At 49.6% G+C, this 21,238-nt stretch overlaps 1 protein-coding gene across 14 annotated transcripts in view; it reads right to left on the reverse strand.

Moving 5' to 3' along the window:
* The window catches only part of ubr4 (ubiquitin protein ligase E3 component n-recognin 4), a 161,348-nt gene that overhangs the window by 107,048 nt on the left and 33,062 nt on the right, over nucleotides 1–21,238 (reverse strand). For 13 of the 14 annotated variants that reach the window (XM_036988970.1, XM_036988965.1, XM_036988957.1 and 10 more), the window contains 15 exons: nucleotides 20,197–20,356; nucleotides 18,396–18,521; nucleotides 18,026–18,164; nucleotides 16,092–16,174; nucleotides 15,571–15,699; nucleotides 15,249–15,431; nucleotides 14,660–14,782; nucleotides 14,029–14,258; nucleotides 12,291–12,409; nucleotides 11,030–11,127; nucleotides 4,733–4,890; nucleotides 4,179–4,385; nucleotides 3,853–3,954; nucleotides 2,701–2,801; nucleotides 2,323–2,489 (listed from right to left, as the gene is read on the reverse strand). In XM_036988970.1, the coding sequence (XP_036844865.1) occupies nucleotides 2,323–2,489; nucleotides 2,701–2,801; nucleotides 3,853–3,954; nucleotides 4,179–4,385; nucleotides 4,733–4,890; nucleotides 11,030–11,127; nucleotides 12,291–12,409; nucleotides 14,029–14,258; nucleotides 14,660–14,782; nucleotides 15,249–15,431; nucleotides 15,571–15,699; nucleotides 16,092–16,174; nucleotides 18,026–18,164; nucleotides 18,396–18,521; nucleotides 20,197–20,356 (2,125 nt within the window). The remainder of the gene's footprint in view (nucleotides 1–2,322; nucleotides 2,490–2,700; nucleotides 2,802–3,852; nucleotides 3,955–4,178; nucleotides 4,386–4,732; nucleotides 4,891–11,029; nucleotides 11,128–12,290; nucleotides 12,410–14,028; nucleotides 14,259–14,659; nucleotides 14,783–15,248; nucleotides 15,432–15,570; nucleotides 15,700–16,091; nucleotides 16,175–18,025; nucleotides 18,165–18,395; nucleotides 18,522–20,196; nucleotides 20,357–21,238) is intronic. The other variant, XM_036988959.1, reaches the window with a different exon arrangement.

Raw genomic sequence — 21,238 nt, forward strand, 5'->3', positions numbered from 1 at the left:
TCACACACACACACACTCTGAAGCTGGAGCTAACGCCATCTTGACTGGAACAGACGAGAGGCAGGCCAGACAAAAATGGATGAATAAAGTCATTGGAGCAGCATTGAAATCAGCAATATTTTGCCCCGTGTTTTTGCATATTATCCCAAACTTTGTACTAAGGTCGTGAACTGCAAAGAAAGTTAGCCTACAACGCTGGAAGCTTCCGGTATCTTCTTGCAGTGTAACGTGTTCTATCCTGTATGGACAGTTATTACATGCTGTGTCGAAATATTAAAAAGTGTGTTAACTTTTGTGCATCTTAAGTGGTTATGCAGCCCAGACTGAGTTTATTTATTTAACTAGGCAAGTCAGTTAAGAACAAATTCTTATTTACAATGACGGCCTACAATTTGCCAAACCCAGACGACGTTGGGCCAATTGGACTTCCAATCACGGCCGGCTGTAATACAGCCTGGATTCGAACCAGGGTGTCTGTAGTGACGCCTCTAGCACTGAGAAGCAGTGCCTTAGACCGCTGCGACGCTCGGGAGCCCAGTTCAGTGGTTCCTCAGGACAGACTAGAGGCAGTATGAGGAGCTAACATGGTACAGTCCAGACTCCCAGTGGTTCCTCAGGACAGACTAGAGTCAGTATGAGAGAGGAGCTAACATGGTACAGTCCAGACTCCCAGTGGTTCCTCAGGACAGACGAGAGGCAGTATGAGAGAGGAGCTAACATGGTACAGTCCAGACTCCCAGTGGTTCCTCAGGACAGACGAGAGGCAGTATGAGAGAGGAGCTAACATGGTACAGTCCAGACTCCCAGTGGTTCCTCAGGACAGACGAGAGGCAGTATGAGAGAGGAGCTAACATGGTACAGTCCAGACTCCCAGTGGTTCCTCAGGACAGACGAGAGGCAGTATGAGAGGGGAGATAACATGGTACAGTCCAGACTCCCAGTGGTTCCTCAGGACAGACGAGAGGCAGTATGAGAGAGGAGATAACATGGTACAGTCCAGACTCCCAGTGGTTCCTCAGGACAGACGAGAGGCAGTATGAGAGAGGAGCTAACATGGTACAGTCCAGACTCCCAGTGGTTCCTCAGGACAGACGAGAGGCAGTATGAGAGGGGAGATAACATGGTACAGTCCAGACTCCCAGTGGTTCCTCAGGACAGACGAGAGGCAGTATGAGAGGGGAGATAACATGGTACAGTCCAGACTCCCAGTGGTTCCTCAGGACAGACGAGAGGCAGTATGAGAGGGGAGATAACATGGTACAGTCCAGACTCCCAGTGGTTCCTCAGGACAGACGAGAGGCAGTATGAGAGGGGAGATAACATGGTACAGTCCAGACTCCCAGTGGTTCCTCAGGACAGACGAGAGGCAGTATGAGAGGGGAGATAACATGGTACAGTCCAGACTCCCAGTGGTTCCTCAGGACAGACGAGAGGCAGTATGAGAGAGGAGATAACATGGTACAGTCCAGACTCCCAGTGGTTCCTCAGGACAGACGAGAGGCAGTATGAGAGGGAACCAGGCACGGTAAGGCCACATCGGCTACACTGATCTACAGACTTGATCTTCTCTCAGTCAGTAGACGACGTGAGACATTTGACAGAAGGTCCCGAAAGTAACACAAAAATTCTAGTACCGAAATGTTTTTGATCCATGTTGTAGTGTCATAGTTTTGGTCTCCCGTTCAACAAAACCCCCGATAAAAGAGTACAAACAATTCTAGAAAAAACACGGAGATATAATAATGTAACTGCCAAGATAAAGGAAATGCCAACATAAAGTGTCTTTAATAGGGTCGTTGGGTGTCACCGCGAGCCAGAACAGCTTCATCGCACCGTGGCATAGATGCTACAAGCGTCTGGAACTCTATTGGAGGGATGTGACACCCATTCTCCACAAGAAATTCCGGGTGTTTTGTTGATGGTGGTGGAAAACGCCGTCTCAGACACCACTCCAGAATCTCCCCTAAGTGTTCAATCGGGTTGAGATCTGGTGACGGAGAGACGGCCATGGCATATGGTTTACATCCTTTTCCTGCTCATCAAACCGTTCAGTGATCACCCGTGACCTGTGGATGGGAGCGTAGCCATGGTACCCAAAATAATGGCCTGTCCAGCATTTTCATACCTGTCCCTGAGCATGATGGGATGTTAATTGCTTAATTAACACAGGAACCACAAAAAGCACCTGCTTTCAATATACTTTGTATCCCTCATTTACTCAGGTGTCTCCTTGATTTTGGCAGTTACCTGTAGTTGAGACGGTTTAATGTTGACCAGTCTTGAGAACTGCTTTTGTGCTGACACACACACACACACACACACCTGTAGCAGCGCCCTGTTCTCCTGCACCGTCTCCAGATGCTCCGAGTCCTTGGGTGGCGTGGTCGTCATGCGGGTGAGCCACGACTGCAGCCTGGACGGCTCCACACACGCCAGCTGGGCCAGGGAGCCGCACAGACACAACAGGCTGGGGTTGGGACTCTTCTCCGCTGAGGTGGAAGAAGCGAGGAGAGGTTTAGGATATGAAAGAGACGGTAGAACTGAAACGAACTTGAGAAACTAGAGTAAAAAGGGTTGACGTCAAGATTAGGATGAGCGGACAAGTCTCTAGTTGGTCCGTATGGAACAACACTTTGGTCTGGGAGGCAGGACTGGTTTGGGATGGGGAAAACAAGAGGAAGAGGAGGAGGGTAAACTTACTGAGCTGGAAGAGTTTGGTGAAGAATTTCAGCACCCGGTTGCAGAATTTAGCAGAAAGGTTTTCATTGGCTGTAGCCATCATGATCTGAACCAGTTCTCCACTGAGACACAAAACAAGAGAGAATGTTAAGAGACCATCGGTAGCTCGTCCAATATGATATGGGAAGATAAATAACAAAATGATATAATTCCTCCCGTCTATACAGAAATAAAGAAAATAACCAAAATTACTACACCAGAGAGCATGATTTAGTTTACTGGCTAACAGTCGAGAAGTGAGCATTTTGGGCAGCGTTCAAATATGAAATATCTGATTGTTGAGGTGAGCATTTTGGGCAGCGTTCAAATATGAAATATCTGATTGTTGAGGTGAGCAGTCTACGCAGTCATGTAGGATTCTACCAACGTCTCCAGTCATGTAAAGTGTCGTAGAAATGCAATACATGTGTTTAGATTTTTTTTAAAAAGCCACATTTTCTCCAAGATCCTCTTAAATTTTTTTAAAAAAGTTAGCTGTTGCAGACAGGGAAAGAGGTGGAAACCGAGTCAGTTGTACAACTGAATGTATCCAACTGAAATGTGTCTTCCCACGTTTTAACCCAACCACTCTGAATCAGAGAGGTGCAGGGGGGGGGGGGGGGCTGCCATAATCAACATCCACGTCTTCTGTGCCCGGGGAACAGTGGGTTAAATAAACTGCCTCGTTCAGGGATTGAATAACAGATGTTTACCTTGACACTCCGGGGGATTCCATCCAGCAACCTTCCGGTTACTGCCCCAACACTCCCAACTACTAGGCTACCAGCAAATGAGTTATATTATAATCCTAATTTATGACTAACCAATCTACTCATCACATTAGGAAAAGCAGGCTATTTTACATTGGTCTGCAAATGCCACGATAGAGGCATGATTTACATGCAGGGATATTTGGGGGGGGGGGGGGGTGAAAAGATCGCTTCCCCAAACTTGAAACTCACGAGCCGCCTATGAGAGAGAGACGGGTCGTGAACTGCGACACGGCTTAGTCTGCGGTCGTGCGTTGGAAAAATACATACCACAAACCCCAGTGGGAATTGAACCCACGACCTCGGTGTTTTGGTAGGAGCACGGCTCTAACCGACCGAGCCACACCAGAAACGACAGACATACCTGAAGGAGAAGAAGTCCTCCATGGCCTTGCACACTTGGCTGCTCTCCAGCTGCCTCTCCAGATACTGCAGACACTCCTCCAACACAGACTCATCCAGACCACTAAGACACAACACATGGAACAAAATGACAGCTGTCAATCACCTTCGAATAGGTCTTAAAGCCAACTTTGAACTCTATTGAAGGTGGGGGGGTGGGCATATGTAACTGTTTTTCTTGAGCCCTGTCAAGTTGATTAGGGGGATCATTGATGGGGGGGGGGGGTCATTAAAGTTGACTCAACTCCAGTCTCAGCCTAACTGCTCGGGTCAAAGTTCAAGTCTCACCTGTTGGGGTCGGAGTGGTTGGCGATGATGTTGTAGCATCCTGTGACCAGTCTCTGGTAGACGTGGGACAGGAAGGTGTCTGACTCAGCGGGGCCCAGGATACGCTCCAGAGAGGTCAAGCAGATCTCAGCTACGCTCTCCGTGCTGCTCTCCAAGAGGAGGGGGAGCAGGGCATGTACCACCTGGGGAGGGTTCAACTCCTCAGTCCTGGGGGGGGGGACAGAGAGAGTGTTAATGCTGCTCTCTTGGAGGAGAGGTTCAACCTGGGGAGGGTTCAACTCCTCAGTCCTGGGGGGGGCCATGTCTACATTAATTTCCAGTATGGAACTAATTACTGTGGAGGCAGTGGTTACTAGCGCCAGGGAAATCGGAAATCCCAGAGACGCAACAGGCGCTCACTTCCTGTACCGGCTTTGATGAAAACACAGACCCCAGTCAATGGGAGAACCTCATATTTTATCCCGAAAGGTAGATTAGCATTGCAATAGTGGAAGGTGTTGATGTAATATCGACTGTGTGGAAGTGGCTGCTGCTGGAATTAGAGAATAACTTACACAATGAGGTCTCCGGTGAGGCGGACCAGAGAGAGGAGGATGTGTTTGAGAGACGAGGCCAGAGCCAGGGACTGGTTACTGAGCGTGCCCAGATGAGCCGTCTGGATGGCACTGATGTAGCTCTCGGACGGGATGGTGTCGTTGGCGAACGCATTACGCTGAGAGAAGAGACGAGACAAGTTAGTCGGACACAGTCATTATTCTCAAACGTCGTCTCTGGGCAACCCAGACGTTTCACAAAAATGTGTTGTATCCCTGATTGATCTAACCCAGGGCTGGTTAACGAGTTGGATCGGGTATGACAGCCATGGAACACATATACAGCGCGGAATTAACTGGCAGTTCCCCAGGAAAGGCTTGACAAATCAATCTATCAATCATGTCATTCACACAATCAATCATTATGCTGAGGGGGAAACACAGGCTGTATCCCAGACAGTCATTATGCTGAGGGGGGAACACAGGCTGTATCCCAGACAGTCATTATGCTGAGGGGGGAACACAGGCTGTATCCCAGACAGTCATTATGCTGAGGGAGGAACACAGGCTGTATCCCAGACAGTCATTATGCTGAGGGAGGAACACAGGCTGTATCCCAGACAGTCATTATGCTGAGGGGGGAACACAGGCTGTATCCCAGACAGTCATTATGCTGAGGGGTGAACACAGGCTGTATCCCAGACAGTCATTATGCTGAGGGGGGAACACAGGCTGTATCCCAGACAGTCATTATGCTGAGGGGGGAACACAGGCTGTATCCCAGACAGTCATTATGCTGAGGGGGGAACACAGGCTGTATCCCAGACAGTCATTATGCTGAGGGGGGAACACAGGCTGTATCCCAGACAGTCATTATGCTGAGGGGGGAACACAGGCTGTATCCCAGACAGTCATTATGCTGAGGGAGGAACACAGGCTGTATCCCAGACAGTCATTATGCTGAGGGGGGAACACAGGCTGTATCCCAGACAGTCATTATGCTGAGGGGGGAACACAGGCTGTATCCCAGACAGTCATTATGCTGAGGGGGGAACACAGGCTGTATCCCAGACAGTCATTATGCTGAGGGGGGAACACAGGCTGTATCCCAGACAGTCATTATGCTGAGGGAGGATCACAGGCTGTATCCCAGACAGTCATTATGCTGAGGGAGGAACACAGGCTGTATCCCAGACAGTCATTATGCTGAGGGAGGAACACAGGCTGTATCCCAGACAGTCATTATGCTGAGGGAGGAACACAGGCTGTATCCCAGACAGTCATTATGCTGAGGGGGGGGAAACACAGGCTGTATCCCAGACAGTCATTATGCTGAGGGAGGAACACAGGCTGTATCCCAGACAGTCATTATGCTGAGGGAGGAACACAGGCTGTATCCCAGACAGTCATTATGCTGAGGGAGGAGCACAGGCTGTATCCCAGACAGTCATTATGCTGAGGGAGGAACACAGGCTGTATCCCAGACAGTCATTATGCTGAGGGGGGGAACACAGGCTGTATCCCAGACAGTCATTATGCTGAGGGGGGAACACAGGCTGTATCCCAGACAGTCATTATGCTGAGGGAGGAACACAGGCTGTATCCCAGACAGTCATTATGCTGAGGGAGGAACACAGGCTGTATCCCAGACAGTCATTATGCTGAGGGGTGAACACAGGCTGTATCCCAGACAGTCATTATGCTGAGGGAGGAACACAGGCTGTATCCCAGACAGTCATTATGCTGAGGGAGGAACACAGGCTGTATCCCAGACAGTCATTATGCTGAGGGAGGAACACAGGCTGTATCCCAGACAGTCATTATGCTGAGGGGGGAACACAGGCTGTATCCCAGACAGTCATTATGCTGAGGGAGGAACACAGGCTGTATCCCAGACAGTCATTATGCTGAGGGAGGAACACAGGCTGTATCCCAGACAGTCATTATGCTGAGGGGGGAACACAGGCTGTATCCCAGACAGTCATTATGCTGAGGGAGGAACACAGGCTGTATCCCAGACAGTCATTATGCTGAGGGAGGAACACAGGCTGTATCCCAGACAGTCATTATGCTGAGGGGGGAACACAGGCTGTATCCCAGACAGTCATTATGCTGAGGGAGGAACACAGGCTGTATCCCAGACAGTCATTATGCTGAGGGAGGAACACAGGCTGTATCCCAGACAGTCATTATGCTGAGGGAGGAACACAGGCTGTATCCCAGACAGTCATTATGCTGAGGGAGGAACACAGGCTGTATCCCAGACAGTCATTATGCTGAGGGGGGAACACAGGCTGTATCCCAGACAGTCATTATGCTGAGGGAGGAACACAGGCTGTATCCCAGACAGTCATTATGCTGAGGGAGGAACACAGGCTGTATCCCAGACAGTCATTATGCTGAGGGAGGAACACAGGCTGTATCCCAGACAGTCATTATGCTGAGGGAGGAACACAGGCTGTATCCCAGACAGTCATTATGCTGAGGGAGGAACACAGGCTGTATCCCAGACAGTCATTATGCTGAGGGGGGAACACAGGCTGTATCCCAGACAGTCATTATGCTGAGGGAGGAACACAGGCTGTATCCCAGACAGTCATTATGCTGAGGGAGGAACACAGGCTGTATCCCAGACAGTCATTATGCTGAGGGAGGAACACAGGCTGTATCCCAGACAGTCATTATGCTGAGGGGGGGAAACACAGGCTGTATCCCAGACAGTCATTATGCTGAGGGGGGGAAACACAGGCTGTATCCCAGACAGTCATTATGCTGAGGGAGGAACACAGGCTGTATCCCAGACAGTCATTATGCTGAGGGGGGAACACAGGCTGTATCCCAGACAGTCATTATGCTGAGGGAGGAACACAGGCTGTATCCCAGACAGTCATTATGCTGAGGGAGGAACACAGGCTGTATCCCAGACAGTCATTATGCTGAGGGGGGAACACAGGCTGTATCCCAGACAGTCATTATGCTGAGGGAGGAACACAGGCTGTATCCCAGACAGTCATTATGCTGAGGGAGGAACACAGGCTGTATCCCAGACAGTCATTATGCTGAGGGGGGAACACAGGCTGTATCCCAGACAGTCATTATGCTGAGGGAGGAACACAGGCTGTATCCCAGACAGTCATTATGCTGAGGGAGGAACACAGGCTGTATCCCAGACAGTCATTATGCTGAGGGGGGAGCACAGGCTGTATCCCAGACAGTCATTATGCTGAGGGAGGAACACAGGCTGTATCCCAGACAGTCATTATGCTGAGGGAGGAACACAGGCTGTATCCCAGACAGTCATTATGCTGAGGGAGGAACACAGGCTGTATCCCAGACAGTCATTATGCTGAGGGAGGAACACAGGCTGTATCCCAGACAGTCATTATGCTGAGGGAGGAACACAGGCTGTATCCCAGACAGTCATTATGCTGAGGGAGGAACACAGGCTGTATCCCAGACAGTCATTATGCTGAGGGAGGAACACAGGCTGTATCCCAGACAGTCATTATGCTGAGGGAGGAACACAGGCTGTATCCCAGACAGTCATTATGCTGAGGGAGGAACACAGGCTGTATCCCAGACAGTCATTATGCTGAGGGAGGAACACAGGCTGTATCCCAGACAGTCATTATGCTGAGGGAGGAACACAGGCTGTATCCCAGACAGTCATTATGCTGAGGGAGGAACACAGGCTGTATCCCAGACAGTCATTATGCTGAGGGAGGAACACAGGCTGTATCCCAGACAGTCATTATGCTGAGGGAGGAACACAGGCTGTATCCCAGACAGTCATTATGCTGAGGGAGGAACACAGGCTGTATCCCAGACAGTCATTATGCTGAGGGAGGAACACAGGCTGTATCCCAGACAGTCATTATGCTGAGGGAGGAACACAGGCTGTATCCCAGACAGTCATTATGCTGAGGGAGGAACACAGGCTGTATCCCAGACAGTCATTATGCTGAGGGAGGAACACAGGCTGTATCCCAGACAGTCATTATGCTGAGGGGGGAACACAGGCTGTATCCCAGACAGTCATTATGCTGAGGGGGGAACACAGGCTGTATCCCAGACAGTCATTATGCTGAGGGAGGAACACAGGCTGTATCCCAGACAGTCATTATGCTGAGGGAGGAACACAGGCTGTATCCCAGACAGTCATTATGCTGAGGGAGGAACACAGGCTGTATCCCAGACAGTCATTATGCTGAGGGAGGAACACAGGCTGTATCCCAGACAGTCATTATGCTGAGGGGGGGAAACACAGGCTGTATCCCAGACAGTCATTATGCTGAGGGGGGGGAACACAGGCTGTATCCCAGACAGTCATTATGCTGAGGGGGGAACACAGGCTGTATCCCAGACAGTCATTATGCTGAGGGGGGAACACAGGCTGTATCCCAGACAGTCATTATGCTGAGGGGGGAACACAGGCTGTATCCCAGACAGTCATTATGCTGAGGGAGGAACACAGGCTGTATCCCAGACAGTCATTATGCTGAGGGAGGAACACAGGCTGTATCCCAGACAGTCATTATGCTGAGGGAGGAGCACAGGCTGTATCCCAGACAGTCATTATGCTGAGGGGGGAACACAGGCTGTATCCCAGACAGTCATTATGCTGAGGGAGGAACACAGGCTGTATCCCAGACAGTCATTATGCTGAGGGAGGAACACAGGCTGTATCCCAGACAGTCATTATGCTGAGGGAGGAACACAGGCTGTATCCCAGACAGTCATTATGCTGAGGGAGGAACACAGGCTGTATCCCAGACAGTCATTATGCTGAGGGGGGAACACAGGCTGTATCCCAGACAGTCATTATGCTGAGGGGGGAAACACAGGCTGTATCCCAGACAGTCATTATGCTGAGGGAGGAACACAGGCTGTATCCCAGACAGTCATTATGCTGAGGGGGGGAAACACAGGCTGTATCCCAGACAGTCATTATGCTGAGGGGGGAAACACAGGCTGTATCCCAGACAGTCATTATGCTGAGGGAGGAACACAGGCTGTATCCCAGACAGTCATTATGCTGAGGGAGGAACACAGGCTGTATCCCAGACAGTCATTATGCTGAGGGGGGAACACAGGCTGTATCCCAGACAGTCATTATGCTGAGGGAGGAACACAGGCTGTATCCCAGACAGTCATTATGCTGAGGGGGGAACACAGGCTGTATCCCAGACAGTCATTATGCTGAGGGGGGAAACACAGGCTGTATCCCAGACAGTCATTATGCTGAGGGGGGAACACAGGCTGTATCCCAGACAGTCATTATGCTGAGGGGGGAACACAGGCTGTATCCCAGACAGTCATTATGCTGAGGGGGGAACACAGGCTGTATCCCAGACAGTCATTATGCTGAGGGGGGAAACACAGGCTGTATCCCAGACAGTCATTATGCTGAGGGAGGAACACAGGCTGTATCCCAGACAGTCATTATGCTGAGGGAGGAACACAGGCTGTATCCCAGACAGTCATTATGCTGAGGGGGGAACACAGGCTGTATCCCAGACAGTCATTATGCTGAGGGAGGAACACAGGCTGTATCCCAGACAGTCATTATGCTGAGGGGGGAACACAGGCTGTATCCCAGACAGTCATTATGCTGAGGGAGGAACACAGGCTGTATCCCAGACAGTCATTATGCTGAGGGAGGAACACAGGCTGTATCCCAGACAGTCATTATGCTGAGGGAGGAACACAGGCTGTATCCCAGACAGTCATTATGCTGAGGGAGGAACACAGGCTGTATCCCAGACAGTCATTATGCTGAGGGAGGAACACAGGCTGTATCCCAGACAGTCATTATGCTGAGGGAGGAACACAGGCTGTATCCCAGACAGTCATTATGCTGAGGGAGGAACACAGGCTGTATCCCAGACAGTCATTATGCTGAGGGGGGGAAACACAGGCTGTATCCCAGACAGTCATTATGCTGAGGGGTGAACACAGGCTGTATCCCAGACAGTCATTATGCTGAGGGGGGAACACAGGCTGTATCCCAGACAGTCATTATGCTGAGGGAGGAACACAGGCTGTATCCCAGACAGTCATTATGCTGAGGGGGGAACACAGGCTGTATCCCAGACAGTCATTATGCTGAGGGGGGAACACAGGCTGTATCCCAGACAGTCATTATGCTGAGGGGGGGGAACACAGGCTGTATCCCAGACAGTCATTATGCTGAGGGGGGGAAACACAGGCTGTATCCCAGACAGTCATTACGCTGAGGGGGGGGAACACAGGCTGTATCCCAGACAGTCATTATGCTGAGGGGGGAACACAGGCACACCCCCTCTCAGCGGTACACACCCATGAGCCGATGTTAGGGAACTCGTTGGTGTTGATGTTGTTCCACGTCTCACACAGCGTCTGGACGGCCGACGGAAGGTTCTGCATCACATTCTGACCTGAACGAGTGAAGGAACACACAGTGAAGGAACACACAGTGGAGGAACACACAGGGGAGGAACACACAGGGGAGGAACACACCGGGAAGGAACACACCGCGAAGGAACACACAGCGAAGGAACACACAGCGAAGGAACACACAGCGAAGGAACACACAGCGAAGGAACACACAGCGAAGGAACACACAGCGGAGGAACACACCGTGGAGGAACACACCGTGGAGGAACACACAGCGGAGGAACACACAGCGGAGGAACACACAGCGGAGGAACACACAGCGGAGGAACACACAGGGGAGGAACACACAGTGGAGGAACACACAGCGAAGGAACACACAGCGAAGGAACACACAGCGAAGGAACACACAGCGAAGGAACACACAGCGAAGGAACACACCGTGGAGGAACACACCGTGGAGGAACACACAGCGGAGGAACACACAGCGGAGGAACACACAGCGGAGGAACACACAGCGGAGGAACACACAGCGGAGGAACACACAGCGGAGGAACACACAGCGGAGGAACACACAGCGGAGGAACACACAGCGGAGGAACACACAGGGGAGGAACACACAGGGGAGGAACACACAGGGGAGGAACACACAGGGGAGGAACACACAGTGGAGGAACACACAGCGGAGGAACACACAGGGGAGGAACACACAGTGGAGGAACACACAGCGGAGGAACACACAGCGGAGGAACACACAGTGGAGGAACACACAGCGGAGGAACACACAGCGGAGGAACACACAGGGGAGGAACACACAGGGGAGGAACACACAGGGGAGGAACACACAGTGGAGGAACACACAGCGGAGGAACACACAGGGGAGGAACACACAGTGGAGGAACACACAGGGGAGGAAGACACAGGGGAGGAACACACAGCGGAGGAACACACAGGGGAGGAACACACAGTGGAGGAACACACAGCGGAGGAACACACAGGGGAGGAACACACAGTGGAGGAACACACAGGGGAGGAACACACAGGGGAGGAACACACAGTTGTTGAGTGAGAGGAGTACTGAGAGGGCACTGCTCGTCTCTGACTGAAAACAGTAGACTTTAACTAGGTATTGCTGACTAGATCTTGCTGAATATATATATTCATTTCTCTAGAACGTGCCCAAACCCATAAGCCCACTAGTACGTACCGAGCAGGTTGGCTTTGCAGCGCATGGAGCCTATAGAGAGCACTGCAGCGTAACCCTGAAGTTTAGCCTCTGATAGCTTGTTCTCTCCTTCCTCTGGTAGGCTCATCAGAAGGTAGGACCTGAGACACACAATAAAATACAAAAACAACACATTCTTTTTCAAGATGGAAAGAAGACCAATTTAAAAGATGTGTTTACTGCCAACTGAGCCTATTATTTGAAGACATACGTTGTTCTGCCCCCGACGGGAGAACAGTCTCAGTTGTTCTGCCCCCAACGGGAGAACACAGTCTCAGTTGTTCTGCCCCCAACGGGAGAACAGTCTCAGTTGTTCTGCCCCCGACGGGAGAACACAGTCTCAGTTGTTCTGCCCCCGACGGGAGAACACAGTCTCAGTTGTTCTGCCCCCGACGGGAGAACACAGTCTCAGTTGTTCTGCCCCCGACGGGAGAACACAGTCTCAGTTGTTCTGCCCCCGACGGGAGAACACAGTCTCAGTTGTTCTGCCCCCGACGGGAGAACACAGTCTCAGTTGTTCTGCCCCCGACGGGAGAACACAGTCTCAGTTGTTCTGCCCCCGACGGGAGAACAGTCTCAGTTGTTCTGCCCCCGACGGGAGAACATAGTCTCAGTTGTTCTGCCCCCAACGGGAGAACAGTCTCAGTTGTTCTGCCCCCGACGGGAGAACACAGTCTCAGTTGTTCTGCCCCCGACGGGAGAACACAGTCTCAGTTGTTCTGCCCCCGACGGGAGAACACAGTCTCAGTTGTTCTGCCCCCAACGGGAGAACACAGTCTCAGTTGTTCTGCCCCCGACGGGAGAACACAGTCTCAGTTGTTCTGCCCCCGACGGGAGAACACAGTCTCAGTTGTTCTGCCCCCGACGGGAGAACACAGTCTCAGTTGTTCTGCCCCCGACGGGAGAACACAGTCTCAGTTGTTCTGCCCCCGACGGGAGAACACAGTCTCAGTTGTTCTGCCCCCGACGGGAGAACACAGTCTCAGTTGTTCTGCCCCCGACGGGAGAACATAGTCTCAGTTGTTCTGCCCCCGACGGGAGAACACAGTCTCAGTTGTTCTGCCCCCAACGGGAGAACAGTCTCAGTTGTTCTGCCCCCGACGGGAGAACACAGTCTCAGTTGTTCTGCCCCCGACGGGAGAACACAGTCTCAGTTGTTCTGCCCCCGACGGGAGAACACAGTCTCAGTTGTTCTGCCCCCGACGGGAGAACACAGTCTCAGTTGTTCTGCCCCCGACGGGAGAACACAGTCTCAGTTGTTCTGCCCCCGACGGGAGAACACAGTCTCAGTTGTTCTGCCCCTGACGGGAGAACATAGTCTCAGTTGTTCTGCCCCCGACGGGAGAACACAGTCTCAGTTGTTCTGCCCCCAACGGGAGAACACAGTCTCAGTTGTTCTGCCCCCAACGGGAGAACAGTCTCAGTTGTTCTGCCCCTGACGGGAGAACAGTCTCAGTTGTTCTGCCCCTGACGGGAGAACAGTCTCAGTTGTTCTGCCCCTGACGGGAGAACATAGTCTCAGTTGTTCTGCCCCCGACGGGAGAACAGTCTCAGTTGTTCTGCCCCTGACGGGAGAACATAGTCTCAGTTGTTCTGCCCCCGACGGGAGAACAGTCTCAGTTGTTCTGCCCCCAACGGGAGAACATAGTTGTTCTGCCCCCAACGGGAGAACATAGTCTCAGTAAAGTGGTAGAGAGAGAGGATAGTGGATTTGTCTCACCTGGTGAAGGCTGTGTACACGTCTATGAGCTGCAGTGTAGCAGGCAGCAGGTTCTTGGTGATCTCCGAGGGCTTGAGAGGGTCCGTCTCCGCCGCCACCTTAGAGAAATGTTCGTCCAGAGACACCTGGACCTTGGAGATGACGGCGTCCAGAGTATAGATGGCCTGTAGGGAGGGGACCTGGTACAAGGGCAGGATGGAGCTGGGGTCCACACAGGAGAACGCTGAGATCTATAGAGGAAGGAAAGGTTACACACAGACATGCGTGGCTCTGAATGTAATCTATATTAAAAACGATGCATCATTTGTAGCAAATCTGTAAATAATATAACACTGTTGATTTATTGAGAATTGAACAAAACACACACACGGTTTAATATAGGTTCAAACATGAACACACACTGTCACACTAGGGCTAGGACGATACCAGTATCGCAATATGTTTTGTATCCGTGGCAAACATGAAAACACCTGCTGTAAAAATAGTGTGATATAGTTTTGAAAATACATGTGGCTGTATGACACAAATAAATGGAGGTTTGTAATCTTTTACATAAAGTTAAAACTCTCTTCGTGTTTCGTTTTCTGTGCCACGATACTGGTATCTTAACCGACCCTATCCCACAACCCACCTGTCTAGCGATGTACTCTTCAGCCAGCTCCACGTCGTACTTGACGGTGCTGCATCTGGAGGAAGCCAACTCGATCAGAGACGTAGCTTGGTCTCCCTTCATCCCCTGAGTCACCAGATGCTCCTGAGATTGACCGGAGAAAACAGAGGAATTAACAGTCAAGAGTTTTGTTCACTTCAGCTTAATCCAACAGGTGGTTTATCGAGCAACAAGGGGTTAGATGGGAATCCAAATTGTTGAAATTATATCAAATGTAGTTACACATCATGAATAGCTTACCTAGTCTTATATTTATTACGTAAGACAACAGCTTCTAAGATAATGAAGGAAAAAATAAGACTTGTCCGAGGGGAACAACTGACCCGGCCGACCGGCTAACTGACCTGCTAACTGGCTGACTGGCTGACCTGCTAACTGACCGTCCGACCGGCTAACTGACCTGCTAACTGACCTGCTAGCTGACCTGCTAGCTGACCGGCCGACCTACTAACTGACTGGCTGGCCGACTGGCTGACTGGCTGGCTGACCTACTAACTGGCTGACCTACTAACTGACCGACTGGCTGGTTGACTAACTGAGGGCAACATACCTTGATCCAGTTGACATATGTGGGGACTCTGAGTCGTGAGGACCAGCGCAGGGTGTGGAGGATGTCACTCTCGCTGGGTTCTCCTTGGCCATCCTTCAGCTGCTCCATGTATGCCTTAGAGGGGGGTAGGACCCCCAGGATCCTCCACAGCACCAGGAAGTAGTACTGCAGGGAGCATGCCTCCTGAGAACGCAAGAGATATACTGGTGTTAGTTCCAGGATTATCGTGTGTGTTTCAGGAACTATACTATGAGTATAACTATAATTGTGAGGACATTAGTTCCTCTACAGTTGAGTGCCTGTGTGTGTGTTGGTTCCTCACCACAGGTGTGACGGGCTTGTTCTCCTGTCTCCTGGCTGTATCAAACTGAGAGCCGGCAGAGAGCAGGGAGACCAGACAGGCGTAAAGCTCGTTATACTTCACCGTTCCGTTGAACAGCTTCTGGAACACCTGGACAAAAAAAAAAAAAAAAAAACACTACTACTATACTCATCTCCTTCAGGTATAATGCTTCATGACTTTGTTATGAGCCACTAGGCAGGGTAGCCTAGTGGTTAGAGCGTTGGACTAAAAAGGTTGCGAGTTCAAACCCCCGAGCTGACAAGGTACAAATCTGTCGTTCTGCCCCTGAACAGGCAGTTAACCCACTGTTCCTAGGCCGTCATTGAAAATAAGAATTTGTTCTTTAACTGACTTGCCTGGTTAAATAAAGGTTAAATAAAAATAACAAAAAATGTCCTATTTAAAAAAAAAAAAAAGGTTAGTTATGGGTTATGTCTCTCCATATAGATTGTTTTTAAAATCCTGGACTAATAAATTCACAGTTTGATGTGTAGTTTCACCTTGCTGTCGAGTCGGCTTCGGTCGTCCTCTGACGCTTCGGGTGACAGGACGCAGTAGAATTTGGGCTGCACTACTGTGGAATCTAACAGAGGAGAGAACGTTAAAAACCGGGGTTATCACCCAATCAGCTACGTTAAAAACCGGGGTTATAACCCAATCAGCTACGTTAAAAACCGGGGTTATAACCCAATCAGCTACGTTAAAAACCGGGGTTATAACCCAATCAGCTACGTTAAAAACCGGGGTTATAACCCAATCAGCTACGTTAAAAACCGGGGTTATAACCCAATCAGCTACGTTAAAAACCGGGGTTATAACCCAATCGGCTACATTAAAAACCAGGGTTATAACCCAATCAGCTACGTTAAAAACCGGGGTTATAACCCAATCAGCTACATTACAAACCGGGGTTATAACCCAATCAGCTACGTTAAAAACCGGGGTTATAACCCAATCAGCTACGTTAAAAACCGGGGTTATAACCCAATCAGCTACGTTAAAAACCAGGGTTATAACCCAATCAGCTACGTTAAAAACTGGGGTTATAACCCAATCAGCTACATTAAAAACCGGCGTTATAACCCAATCAGCTACATTACAAACCGGCGTTATAACCCAATCAGCTACATTACAAACCGGCGTTATAACCCAATCAGCTACGTTAAAAACCGGGGTTATAACCCAATCAGCTACATTACAAACCGGCGTTATAACCCAATCAGCTACATTACAAACCGGCGTTATAACCCAATCAGCTACGTTAAAAACCGGGGTTATAACCCAATCAGCTACATTACAAACCGGGGTTATAACCCAATCAGCTACATTACAAACCGGCGTTATAACCCAATCAGCTACATTACAAACCGGCGTTATAACCCAATCAGCTACATTACAAACCGGCGTTATAACCCAATCAGCTACATTACAAACCGGCGTTATAACCCAATCAGCTACATTACAAACCGGCGTTATAACCCAATCAGCTACATTAAAAACCGACGTTACAACCCAATCAGCTACATTACAAACCGGCGTTATAACCCAATCAGCTACATTACAAACCGGCGTTATAACCCAATCAGCTACGTTAAAAACTGGGGTTATAACCCAATCAGCTACATTAAAAACCGGCGTTATAACCCAATCAGCTACATTACAAACCGGCGTTATAACCCAATCAGCTACAAGGGTTTAGTGTTTCCTAGAACTTCATAGTGAAAGGTTTAAACACAGTTTCCCATGTTTGTTCAATGAACCATTAATGAACATGCACCTGTGGAACGGTCGTTAAGACACCAACAGCTGACAGACGGTAGGCAATTAAGGTCAGTTATGAAAACTTAGGACACTGAAGAGGCCTTTCTACTGACTCTGAAAAACACCAAAAGAAAGATGTCCAGGGTCCCTGCTCATCTGCGTGAACGTGCCTGGGGCATGCTGCAAGGAGGCATGAGGACTGTAGATGTGGCCAGGGTAATAAATTGCAATGTCCGTACTGTGAGACGCCTAAGACAGCGCTACAGGGAGACAGGACGGATAGCTGATCGTACTCGCAGTGGCAGACCACGTGTAACAACACCTGCACAGGATCGGTACATCCGAACATCACACCTGCTGCACAGGTAGAGGATGGCAACAACAACTGCCCGAGTTACACCAGGAACGCACAATCCCTCCATCAGTGCTCAGACTGTCCGCAATAGGCTGAGAGAGGCTGGACTGAGGGCTTGTATAAACGCAGTTGACAGAAAGAGAACCTTTATAACAAAGTAGCTAGTGCACATTTTCATAAACGGATTGTTCATTCTACCGTTGTCGCGACAACTCAGTCAATCTATCGCGATATGGATGTTTGTCCATACCGCCCAGATCTACAGATGAGGTTATTCCCCCTTTAAAAAAAAAACAGAACAGAAAGGCTTTGACTTACTCCTACCTGCCGAGCAGTGCTTAGACCAGTTCTCCTCCACCTCTTTAAAGCCGCAGTAGAGCGGCAGGGCGCTGCGTTTGGACCCGTCCTGGACTGAACCCTGGCCTGACCACGGAGGGGTCAGCAGATTATACTGGACCTGCAAGCAAGAGAGAGAGGGGATCCAGTCAGTCACTGTGTTAGGAGGGCTACCTCTTCTGACCAACGACCTACTGCAAAAAAAAATATATAAAATGTTTCTGGACAATAAAACTCCCAAAGATGTGGTTTTAAAACAGACACATTTTGATTAATTTGATTTCCACTGGGCCGTGGAAATTGATTCAAGAGTGTTAATAAAACCATTAAAAGGAGCAGCCATTCAGCCTACCTGTTGGAAGAGGTACATAGGAACCTTAGAGTACTGGTGCAACAGGTAGTCTAGAACCAGCAGTATGCGGGCCAGGTTGAGGGGTACGGCTTTGAGCTGGGCCTCCTGATGCTGGGGACCCGCCACCTGAGCAGAGGAGAGAGGAAGATTGGACTTTATTAAATCAAATGTTATTGGTCACATACTTAGCAAATGTTATTAAAGTGTTGTAGCGAAATTATTGTAATTATCGCCTCGGAGCTAGAAGCAGAGCTGCCATGTTTTGTTGGCTCCATCGTATTGGTTTGGCATACAAGAAAGCTTGCTAGCTTGCTGTGTTGCACATGCATAAGGGTAACTAGCTAATTACAGTATCTGTGGGCAATTCAACAGTAACGGAATGATGTGGAGACGCAAATGTTAAGTTCGGTAACAGAACGGCGGTTTGTTACCATCAATCTGTTACCAAACTTTGCATCTGCACTAAATGTGGGTTTTTTTTGTACAAATTTGAATTATGTTAATTTAAGCAGGGATAGAGACTTTCTGACAACAAAGTCAGTACTGATCTAGACTGAGTCAAAGTCTGAGACCACTGGTAGTCAGGAGTCATGATAGTTGTGAGTCCAAGCCACCACTGGTAGAGTCAGGAGTCATGATAGTTGTGACGTGAGTCCAAGCCACCACTGATAGAGCCAGGAGTCATGATAGTTGTGAGTCCAAGCCACCACTGGTAGAGTCAGGAGTCATGATAGTTGTGACGTGAGTCCAAGCCACCACTGGTAGAGTCAGGAGTCATGATAGTTGTGACGTGAGTCCAAGCCACCACTGATAGAGCCAGGAGTCATGATAGTTGTGAGTCCAAGCCACCACTGATAGAGCCAGGAGTCATGATAGTTGTGACGTGAGTCCAAGCCACCACTGGTAGAGCCAGGAGTCATGATAGTTGTGAGTCCAAGCCACCACTGGTAGAGCCAGGAGTCATGATAGTTGTGACGTGAGTCCAAGCCACCACTGGTAGAGCCAGGAGTCATGATAGTTGTGAGTCCAAGCCACCACTGGTAGAGCCAGGAGTCATGATAGTTGTGAGTCCAAGCCACCACTGGTAGAGCCAGGAGCCATGATAGTTGTGACGTGAGTCCAAGCCACCACTGGTAGAGTCAGGAGTCATGATAGTTGTGAGTCCAAGCCACCACTGGTAGAGTCAGGAGTCATGATAGTTGTGACGAGAGTCCAAGCCACCACTGGTAGAGTCAGGAGTCATGATAGTTGTGACGAGAGTCCAAGCCACCACTGGTAGAGTCAGGAGTCATGATAGTTGTGACGTGAGTCCAAGCCACCACTGGTAGAGTCAGGAGTCATGATAGTTGTGAGTCCAAGCCACCACTGGTAGAGTCAGGAGTCATGATAGTTGTGACGAGAGTCCAAGCCACCACTGATAGAGCCAGGAGTCATGATAGTTGTGACGTGAGTCCAAGCCACCACTGATAGAGCCAGGAGTCATGATAGTTGTGACGTGAGTCCAAGCCACCACTGGTAGAGTCAGGAGTCATGATAGTTGTGACGAGAGTCCAAGCCACCACTGATAGAGCCAGGAGTCATGATAGTTGTGACGAGAGTCCAAGCCACCACTGGTAGAGTCAGGAGTCATGATAGTTGTGACGTGAGTCCAAGCCACCACTGGTAGAGTCAGGAGTCATGATAGTTGTGACGAGAGTCCAAGCCACCACTGGTAAAGTCAGGAGTCATGATAGTTGTGACGAGAGTCCAAGCCCATGGTACGACAATGCAAAGACAACCTAGTTAAAGAGCATTTAAATACCTCTGTGATGGCCTGGGTGACCAGGGTGAGCACGGCGCGCCTCCCCCTCTCAGACAGGTTGTGGAAGAGGAGCAGCAGGAGCTGGAGGTGCTCCACATTCAGGTCCTCATCTCCGGGGACAGAGCCCTGGATGGTGTGCTGCTTCAAGGTGCCCACAAACCTAGAGGGACGGGGGGGGGGGGACGGGTAGAAAGAGTAGAGAGAGAGAAACCTTAAAAGGGAGATCAGAGTTCTGAACAAAAATTACAAATGACAAGTTTGTTTTAGCTAGTACTGTCAATATTTATGTATAGAAATTAACATGGCATTTAGCCAATTCATAAAATGGAAATTTGAATTTTACCTCAAAAGCAAAATGGAAATTTCAGTTTGGAATTTTACAGTACTTCTCCCGCTCAGACCAATGACTGCAACCACGCGCCAAAATAAATAAAATGGTTTCTGTCCTTCATGAGATTACACTGTTCATGTACACATTACCAAATACACTGACTGTTTAAACCAAAAACTGTTCCTTATGATGAACATGAACAATTCAAATCTGACTGATTGACAATTTCTGAAATGAGAAGTTGCGTCCACTCTGGTAGGCTACACAACTCCGGTAAAAACACAATTTTCTACAGTGCATTTGGTTACAATGATCCAGCAAATTACATTGTTTGTCAACTCAACTAACAAAGCCTATATGACATGACCAAATCTATTTTTACAAGCATCTGAACGCTGGAAGGTGGCCCGTATATGTACCCCATTAGATAAGGGATAGGCCTACCTATCGTTGGTGCGAACAGCAACAGTTATGACAAATTTTAATTTCAGTTTTTTTGGGGGATAAAAGTAGAGATTCTGAGCTACAAAATGGTATATCATACACTACAGTTGTGAGAGAGAGAGCGCGCGAGAGAGCGCGAAAGAGAGCGCGCGAGAGAGCGCGCGAGAGAGAGAGAGAGAGAGACAGAGAGAGAAACATAGAGAGAGACACAGAGACAGAGAGCGAGAGACAGAGAGCGAGAGACAGAGAGCGAGAGACAGAGAGCGA

Source organism: Oncorhynchus mykiss, chromosome 9 (genome assembly GCF_013265735.2).
Source record: "Oncorhynchus mykiss isolate Arlee chromosome 9, USDA_OmykA_1.1, whole genome shotgun sequence".
NCBI classification, from domain to species: Eukaryota; Metazoa; Chordata; class Actinopteri; order Salmoniformes; family Salmonidae; genus Oncorhynchus; species Oncorhynchus mykiss.